At 44.1% G+C, this 9,620-nt stretch overlaps 1 protein-coding gene across 2 annotated transcripts; it reads left to right on the top strand.

Annotated features, from left to right (window-relative positions):
* Window positions 1-251: 251 nt before the first annotated feature.
* Window positions 252-9,574, top strand: lrrn2 (leucine rich repeat neuronal 2). Of its 2 annotated transcripts, XM_017415780.3 has the most exons (3): window positions 252-576; window positions 6,282-8,976; window positions 9,156-9,574. In XM_017415780.3, the coding sequence occupies exon 2, from the start codon at window positions 6,618-6,620 to the stop codon at window positions 8,958-8,960; it is 2,343 nt and encodes a 780-aa protein (XP_017271269.1). In that variant the 5' UTR covers window positions 252-576; window positions 6,282-6,617; the 3' UTR covers window positions 8,961-8,976; window positions 9,156-9,574. The 2 variants fall into 2 exon arrangements, with proteins under 2 accessions (XP_017271269.1, XP_017271268.1); XM_017415779.3 differs by having other exon boundaries at window positions 6,285-9,574.
* Window positions 9,575-9,620: the final 46 nt, after the last annotated feature.

The raw sequence follows: 9,620 nt of genomic DNA, 5'->3' as shown, positions 1-9,620 counted from the left end.
TGATCCTGCACATAACTCGGTGGATCTGTATGTATGACCCAGCATTCTGGCTGTGTCCTTAATATGCAGGCAGTGGCAGAAAAGTGCTACCAAGAGCCGAAGAAAACCTTTCATCCAGCGCAGAAAAATAACATGTTGGTATAAACATAAGAGGATTTCTATTGTGAAATTGAAAAAGAAAAAGAGGGTGAGAGTCAGGGAGGCAATAGAGAGAGCGGGAGGAGGAGGAGGAGGAGGAGGAGAGATGAGAGGTGCTGCTGCAGAACACACCTCATCTCCTCTTTCGCTGGAGGGATAGAGGGAGAAAGAGATTCAGTCTGTGCCAATTTTCTCCTCTGCTCCAGAGACAGAAAGGCAGAGTCGGGGAAGTGATATTTCAGGATTCTTAAGAGATAAATAAAGAAGACACTGAGAGGGAGAAGAGAGGGGAGGGCTGGAAGAAAAAAAAAAAAAAAGAAAGAAAAAGCACTCCGGCATGTGAAGAATCTGCAACAACAACAACAACAAAAAATAGCGACGGGACAAATGGAGAAAGAAGAAACGACTGAGAGAGATGCAGTCGATGCTTCTGCTGCGGTAAGATATTAGAAATATGATGGCAGGATGTTTCTGAGCTAACAGGACATTGCAGCACTCACAGAAAAGTCACTCATGCAGCAGCGGGTGCATGTATACGCAGTCCCTTAAAGGTAGCAGGTGTGTGTTTGAAATGGAGACGCTTTGAGGTGTGTGCGTGTGTGTGTGGTGGGCGGCATATCTGTTGGAGAGAAATGAATGTTTGACTCGAAGTGTGTGCATGCTGGAACAGATTCAGATGCAGAGCAATGCGTCTCAGTTTTTTTTTTTAACTGCATCACCCAGCACCTCTTCCTCTGTCAAAGCATCCCTGTTCCCTGCTCTGAAAATCCTCTCTGTGTTGCCCTGTTGCACGGCCTCTCTGTGTCGTCGATGCACAGCCCACACAAAGCCACTGCACAGGAACATTTCATACATGATTCTCTCCTTCCCGTGCAGTTCCTCTTGCCTTTCGTCCTGCATTATTCTAGGTCCGTCTGCTTCCTGCTTTCTCCCACATTGCATGACGACAAGAAACACAGGAGAGAAACCAGTGATTGATCTCAATTTACTTTTGATCTCTATGCTTTTGTCTCTACAGTTTTAATTCATAGCTTGCTGTTAGATCATAGAGATTAGCTCAGCCTTTCATCAAATTAACCCGTTCCTGAACTTAACACAGAACTGAGCTGCAACAAAAAGTGCAAAGATTAGGCTTCCAGTTTAACATATAGAATAAAGATTTTAGCGGAGAATTTGCTATTTTGTGAACGTTTGTTTTAAAATGTTTTTTGTGAGCCTCACAGAAATATTCTTGAGGAGTCCCACAGTTATTAAAAAGGCATACAGGCAAGTCAAATGTCCAGTGTGCATGCTGCAAAGAAATACAGCCTGTTGTATGTGTGAGGAAACAGTGCAAAAGTAGGAATTAGCTTCTCCAAATGTGTGGCTTTTAACCATACAACAGTAGACAAATCTCTAGTTTGGAGAGGATTGTTGCCTCAAGATAAAAAGTTTAAATGTCTGAATCTTGTGCAGTTGGAGGAGGTGGTGTGAAGTGTTACAGGTGGATCAGAGGAGTGTCTGCTGAACCACAAGGCGAACATTTAGATCAACTGGTCGGCCGATGTTTTTGCTTCAAAGAATAAAATCACATGTGCAAGCATCAAAACGGGGGTTTTCATCAAGTGCATAAGTCTTTGAGTCTGAGTCATTTTATGGATTGGTGAGAGGCAGAAAGGACGGAAACATCTTGGTGTTTCCCAAGAAGAGCTTGTGGAGGCAGCAGGCAGAGGTCAAGGCATCTAAGACCCTCCTCAGACCTGGAAGTGGACAGGTTTGAGTCCGAGAGTTCGGACAGATGAGCAACGAGCAGGTCATGAGCTGAGCTTTCTGTAAAATGAACGAATTCTAAAATTACTTTGACATTACCAGATTCACTTCAGTTGCTTGTAGAGCTATGTAGAAAATGGTTCGGCTTCATTACGTAACCCAAACGACTCAATGTAAGAGAAATAAAGGAGCAGAAAAGGATTCATGACTTCACTGAGCTCAGTTTCAGTATGAGAGTACGAGAGCGCTGCATAATGATAGGTGAACAAGCAACAGATTCTTGCAGGTGATTGACACGGTTCATCTTACAATAAGGTGACCCCAGTGGATGATCAGCTCTAAAAACAATCAGAACAAACTTTGCACTCTAGACATCCTCACAAATAAAGTGCTGATTGATATAATTCTGATCAAATTGTTTTTTTATCAGTTAAACTTTTATCTTATATATATATATATATATATATATATATATATATATATTTAAGGAATATTTCCACATCTGTTTAATTGTTTTTAAATATCTGGCAGCTCAGCCTGGTTTTACCAACCTTTATAAAATGTTTTTCTTTCTCTTCACCAGGAGACATGCTGCTTTTTGCATGGAGTCATGTTGATGTCAGTTTTATTTTTATAGCCTCTTTAAAAACAACAAGGTTGACCTAAGTGCTTTATAAGTTATTTAAAAACAAACTGGGGGAACAAATGGCAAAAAATACAATAAACTCAAACATAAAATCTGAGAAATACAATAAAATATACTGAAAATAGGCTAAAACAAGGAAACACCACAATCTAAAAGACCTGATGGGACTCAGATTGAACTCAAATTTAAAGCCAATGTAAGAAAAATAAATTTATAAAAGTAAGTTTTCAGAGAGGATTTTTAAAACTCAGGTGGTTCTTCAGTTCAGAATGGCTCAGGATGAGTTTGCATTCAAAAAAATCAAAAGTATTCAGATAAAAAAAACCACTTCTGAATGTGGTCTCAGTGACGCTGTCCTTAATCTGCTTAGAGGAGCGTTCAAACACCTGGTTTTAGCTTTGTCCAGCTGTGAGATGTGCAGCAACCCTGAACAGGATCAAACAGAGTACAGAAAATGGATGGATGGATGGATGGATGGATGGATGGATGGATGGATGGATGGATGGATGGATGGATGGATGGATGGATGGATGGATGTTAGGTCTGAACAGGGTTTTTAATTGGCTGAATGTCTGTTGTCGCAGGGACAGGCGGCAGGACCAACAGACTCTTGGTGCTCCAGTTTAAAACCAACAATACCCGACATTATTGGATTTGTGAGTTAATAAAGAACCACACTCATTTAAAACTTCAGAAAAGCAAGGAAGAAGTGACCTTCAGGGGCTGTTTGGACTTTTGAAAATGATGAAATAATGATAATATAAGTTGGGATGTTTTACAGAGAGTCGTCTCAGGACTCACGAATCTTCATAAAATGATCAACAGTTTGAATGTTTTCTGGCATATATAAAAACAAAATAAGTAGATGATTTTACAATTAACAGACTGATGAATCATTTAGTTTCTATGAACAACCCTTTAAAACAACCATTTGGTTATTATTTACAGTTACATGACCACTTGAGCTTTCTTATTTCCCCAGATACAGTCAGACTCCTTGTGCAGATTTTTAGTATTTTTTACATTTAAGACTTTTACAGGAATCTGAGTTAGAGGACTCTGCAGAGTTATAATGACCACTTAGAGCAAAAATGTCCTCTATTCATCCAAACTGAAAAGACTGGAGTGTTAAGAATGCAGCCACTGATTCATACAGCTCTATTTAACACAACTTTTATGAAACAATCCAAAATACAAGAGAAAAAAAAAAAACATAATTTCTCTGGTACACATCAGCATGCGATTCCGGCCATAAACTCCGGAGGGGCTTCTGGGGACAAATGATTAAAGTGGAGAACATCAAAATAAAATGATGGATCCATTATTGAGCGAGTTGCACATGAAAAGACGAGGGAGCAGAGATTAAAGTGAATGGATGATGGAGGAGTGCGACGAGTCCCAGGAGGTGGGACCGTTCCTGTGTTTTAGAGCTCGCACGTTACACTGACTTTCATGTGACACTCACCGCCAGGTCCCAGCGTTTACCTGCTTAAACGGCGTTCTGTTTGAATCTGTTTCGTCATGACTTTTATAAATTATCCTTCACCTTAACTGTCACTCAGCAAACACCTCTCCTCTCGTTCTTCTCACGCTCAGACCAAAAACTTGACCTCAAAGCATGCAAGGTTCTCCATCTCCTGCTGTCGGGTACTGACACAAACCTGCAGAGGTTCTTCACACCAGCTGGCAGGATTAAAAGAAAAAAAAAGATTTCAAAACAACTTTTTAAATATTCTTTAAAACCTAAAAAGAGACATTGAACAGATCGAGTATGCATTGAGTAGATTGACTAAATCTTGCTGTTTCAGAAATGTGCTGATGTTCAGGACCGTTCAAATTAATACAAAAAATATTATAAAACACATTTGTTCGAGGTTGTGTAGCTGTGTGTTTGAGGGACCAAATCTGACCACTTCTGTTTCTTTCACTGCAGGTTGCATGTATCCTGTTATCAGATGGTTCCCTGTTTTGATGGCGGATAAAAAGCTAAACTTTTTCGGCTGATGGTGACCTTTACTTGAAAGCAGTCAGACAGGAGCGGAGCAGAGAGGGGCAGGGGAGGGGAAAGGGAAGGCCGGGACAAGAAGCTGAAGCAAGGCTCTAAAGCCTCCGTACATCAGGTGCTCGCTCAACCGGTGCAGCTGTTCAGCCTCCCAAAGTCCAAACAGACGCCAATAAAAGCATCAGTCTCTAAGATTACTGCACGTTTCCTCGGTCCAGTCGGTTCAGTCTCACCCCGGTTCTTTTGAAGTAACCGAACCAAAGAAATCCCAACAAATAACATGAATGCAGACAGTGGCTGGAAGAGTGGTTTCCATAGCAACGACGTCACATCGCTTCTCAGCATGTGAAAGTACAGTAGTTCCGAGTCTATGAATATGCATTTAAGTTAGGGTTTTTTTTTCCCCCTTTTTAAACTTCCACCGACGTTACTGAGACGACAGAAAAAAAATAATTACATTAAATTAGATCCTAAATGTTTTTCGTTTAAAACAGAAAGACAGGAAGACTTTAATCTCTCCAAATTTTCTAAAAAAAACTGGAATTTCTATAGGAGCAGAGATGGGACTTGTTCAAAATGTCCGCCTGTCTGTCCGTGCCTCATCTGGTCCGACTCTTCTTCATCAATTAGGGATCAAACTGAGTCCAAACATAATTTAACCAGCAGGCGATAAGCTTTACTTGCCAACTCCTGCTTTGATTTTGAAAAATATGACAGTTCATACAGTTCATGTATTTTGTCATCTGTGAACTGAGTGAGAAATTATTTCTTCCAAAGAACGACCAAAATGTTTCACCTCATGTTAAACTAGGATGGTTAAGCTCTAACGAGCAATGCTTCGGACATTCTTTGCTGGTTTGATAATGAAATTAAAATTAGTTACTGAAAACAGATTGAGGAAAGCACTTTTTTCCCCCCACTGCAGAGAACATCAGTCAGTCAATTACTGGGATGCTCTGATTGTGATCATTTTGCACCGTGAATGCTAATGCTCTGGATTTAAGAGTCTACCCAAAACTGATGCAACTCCATGTGTTTGTGTGTTGATATTTGTTCCAGCGGGCCGCCGTCCCCCATTAAAGGCTGAAATACAGTCGACTGATATCATAAAAGATCCTTGGGGTCTTTTTAAAAATGTTACATAATGAGTATGGTTTGTGGGAGGCGATGCTCTGACTAACACAGATCCTCAAGTGCTCACATGAAATATTTACATGCTTGCCACATGATTTCATCACTCCTGCACTCCTGGCTGAAATTAACACTAAAGATCACAACACAATTTTTCTTTTTTGTCTTTCCTTCCACCGGCATTGTGTGAAACCATCTTCTCTTGGGTTTTACCCTGATTGTCGTCATTTATGTGCTTTTATTCTGCCTCTGTCTAAATGGAGTCTAATTTCTATTCAGAGGACAAACACTCCTCTTCGCATGTCTTCTCTTTCCATTCCTGTCCATTTTCTCCTCGTCGGCTCTTCGTTATTGTTTGAAGCGGCAGAGAATTTCTGCTTCTTTGAGTCTGCATGATAGATTGTTGAAAATAGCTCGTTATTCTGACAATTAAAACGTCTAAATTGGGTATAAATTGTTTGGGGACGGATGAGATGTAAAATGCAAACGAGTGTTTTTATGCAAGTGGAGCGTTTAGTTCTAACAGAGCTTATTTAATGTGTGATTAGCCAATTCTTCTCGTTTTCTCGAGCCTGTGTTTAAACCCTTGTTTGTCTTCACATGTGTTTCTGACAGCAGTGATCCAGTAATGAGTCGCCCACCTGTGGTCAGCACTTGAGACCGATGCAGTGACAGCGAAGACCACCGTCAAGCAGTTCCTGTTCTGCCACCGCAATCAAAGTCACGCGCAAAACAACAAGACGTTGCGTAGAAAGGGTTGCAAAAGCAAGATATACGTTTCAGTTTTTTCATGTTTCTCTGAAGCCACGATGTTATGAGCGTTGACAGTAAACCATCTGTTCTACAGTTGCAATTAGCTCACACGTCTCTCGTCCAAATGATTCATCTCTCCTCTCCATAACGAAGACTTCCCCACCTTGTCTGAATCAGCTCCTGAGATCTGCGAGGATTATGAGGCCGGCTTTAGTGCTTCTACAGTCGCATTGTCTCTTGTGTGTGTTCACTGGCGTGTGTGTGCCCATTGTTGTGGGCTCACTGCCTCCTGCCCTGCCATGGCACGTTTCCTGCCCGATCAGGTGTGTGTGTCAGATCAAGCCGTGGTTCTCCCCCGATTCAGTCTACCATGAGGCTCCCACTGTGGACTGCAACAACCTGCTGCTAACCAAGCTCCCCTTGCCTATACCCCTGAACACGCACACCCTGCGCCTGCAGAGTAACCTGCTGTCGGTGATGGACGCTGCCGTGCTGCACGGACTGCCCAACCTCACCGACTTGGACCTTTCCCAGAACCGCTTCAGTCGCGTCAGGATGATAACTCAGAGCATGCCCCTGCCTGCTCTGCTGTCCTTACACCTGGAAGAAAACCATCTCAGTCACCTTCCAGAAGCGTCATTCTCTTCACTGCCAGCTTTACAGGAACTCTTCCTCAGCCATAACAACTTACATTCAATAGCACCTGGAGCCTTCTCTGGTCTTGACTCTCTTCTCCGTCTTCACATCAACAACAACAGACTCACTACTGTTGACCCAGTGTGGTTCAGGGCCTTGCCTTGCTTGGAGGTCCTCATGCTCGGGGGCAACCCTGTGGAAGCGCTGCCTGAAAGGGGCTTTGCGAGCCTAAAATCCCTCCGGAGCCTTGTCCTTGGTAGTATGGGTCTGAAAGGCTTGGCCGAAGAAGCACTTAAAGGGCTCGACAGCCTCGAAAGCCTTTCCTTCTACGACAACCTCCTGACCAAAGTCCCAAGACAAGCCCTGAAGAGTGTGCCAGGACTGAAGTTTCTCGACCTCAATAAGAACCGCATCAAACTGATCGAGACGGGAGACTTCAAAGACATGCTCCACCTGAAGGAGCTCGGCCTCAACAACATGGAGGAGCTGGTGTCAATTGAGAAAGCTGCCCTGGAGAACCTCCCGGAGCTCACCAAGCTTGAAATCACCAACAACCCCCGCTTGTCCTACATTCACCCTCAGGCTTTTGCCAAGCTGAGCAGGCTGGAGAGTCTAATGCTGAGCTCTAATTCTCTGAGCGCTCTGCACCAGCACGTCATCCTCTCCCTGCCGAGCCTTCAGGAGGTCAGCCTACACTCCAACCCTCTGCGATGTGACTGCCTGTTTCACTGGGCCTCCAGGGACACCTCTCATTTTCACCTTAGGAAGAACACACAGACGCACACGCCAGCAGCCAGGGTGGTGCGGTTCATCCAACCCCAGGCGACCCTGTGCTCCGAACCTCCAGAGCTGAGAGGGCGCAGAGTGCGAGATGTGTCTTCTGGAGAGATGTCCGCCTCCTGCCTGCCCACCATTCCTGCCAGTTCTCTTCCTTCCTATGTAGGTGTTCAAGAAGGGGGGAAACTGGTGTTGCACTGCCGAGCACTTGCAGAGCCACAGCCTCAACTGTACTGGGTGACCCCCGCTGGCCTGAGACTTGGACCCTCACCAAGCCAGGAATCCAAACGTCTATCATATTCTGTCCTCTGCAAAAACACAACTTCTGATGGATTCAACCACTTATCTGCCTCCAGTGTGCAGGCTCAGGACGAAACTCCCTGCCAGCTCTTCAAACACTACCAGCTACTGCCTGAGGGAACTCTGGAGATCAGGAAGATCACGCCCCGAGAGGCCGGATTGTACACCTGTGTGGCTGAGAACGCATTGGGAGCAGATACACGCAGTGTTACCGTCGGAGTCCACAACAGAGGAAAAAATCGAAAGAGGGGGATGGCAATTAGGCTAAAGAAGTTTCAAGCAATCCGAGCAGATGTCAGGTTGGAGCTGAGAGAGGTTGGAGAACACTACGCTATCATGTCTTGGCAGAGCCTACAAAACCTCCCCTCCACCCGTCTCTCCTGGCAGGCCATATACTCGAACGCCAACACGCCAACGTACACCACACGCGTCCTCGCCGGCACGCAAAGCTTCAACCTGACTCACCTGCAGGCAGAGACATTTTACAGAGTGTGTCTCCATTCAGGGATTAGCGAGAGCTCCAAGCACTCGGGTCAAAGATCAAGAGAGAGCAAAAAGCCCCAGTGCGTCTCCTTCAGGACAAAGGACGTCCCACAGCCTCAGCCTAGACTGCAGCTCAACCCTCAGCTGACCTCCACAGCAGTCACACTACTGCTCCTGGCGCTCATACTGCTGCTAGCAGGGCAGGTTTGGGACACAGAGCCTGGCCAGGAGGCAGGAAAGACCCACAGTACTCTCTGTGTTGACATCAAGGTTCCCAAGACTGTTATCATCACAGAAAAGGACAAGGAACCAAATCAGAGCGAGATGCTACTTAAGGTCTGCTGAGATCACTGCAGACGAGGTAAAGTGGCACACACATCCCATACATGAAACACGACAAATATACACTTAAAACTCCGACGAGAGAGAAATCGCAGATGACGGTGTAGAAAGAGATTTGTATTTATTTTATATACAGTATAAAGTATATATTGTTTCTGTGTTGAGATGTGCTGTAAAGACTGCTTATCCACTAACCAGGAAAATAAAAACTGGACAATCTTCTCCTGCTGAACACGAGAGGAACGACTGAGCCTGAGCTGACCACTGGACTGAAGCTAAAGAGGGCTTGATGCAATGCAGGAGCAGATAGTTACGGAGAAGAGAGAGACGCTCAGACCTCCAAAGGTTTCACCCTGTTTAACGTCGACACGTTTCCACAGACCGAAGCATAATTTCTCCAAGCTGATAAAAATCTGCATTGTGACTGAAGCTGAACGACCTTTCCTGCTTGTTTGGACGGTTTAAGTCAAAGTGATTGATGTAAACAACGCTTTTGCTTAGCTCTTACTATCTCGGACTGAGTTGTCCATCTTGCAGTACTTGTATGTACGTATACTCATGCAGAATCCTGATATAACATCTCAAATTCTGTTTTAAAATAAAAGTGATTTAAAAGTCATTGCCTATATTTTGCCTTTATGAACACTGTTCTCGTTATCTCCC

This window comes from Kryptolebias marmoratus, linkage group LG4 (genome assembly GCF_001649575.2).
Source record: "Kryptolebias marmoratus isolate JLee-2015 linkage group LG4, ASM164957v2, whole genome shotgun sequence".
NCBI lineage: Eukaryota > Metazoa > Chordata > Actinopteri > Cyprinodontiformes > Rivulidae > Kryptolebias > Kryptolebias marmoratus.
The sequence above is the reverse complement of the archived record's forward strand: the minus strand, read 5'-3'. Positions and strand labels throughout refer to the sequence as shown.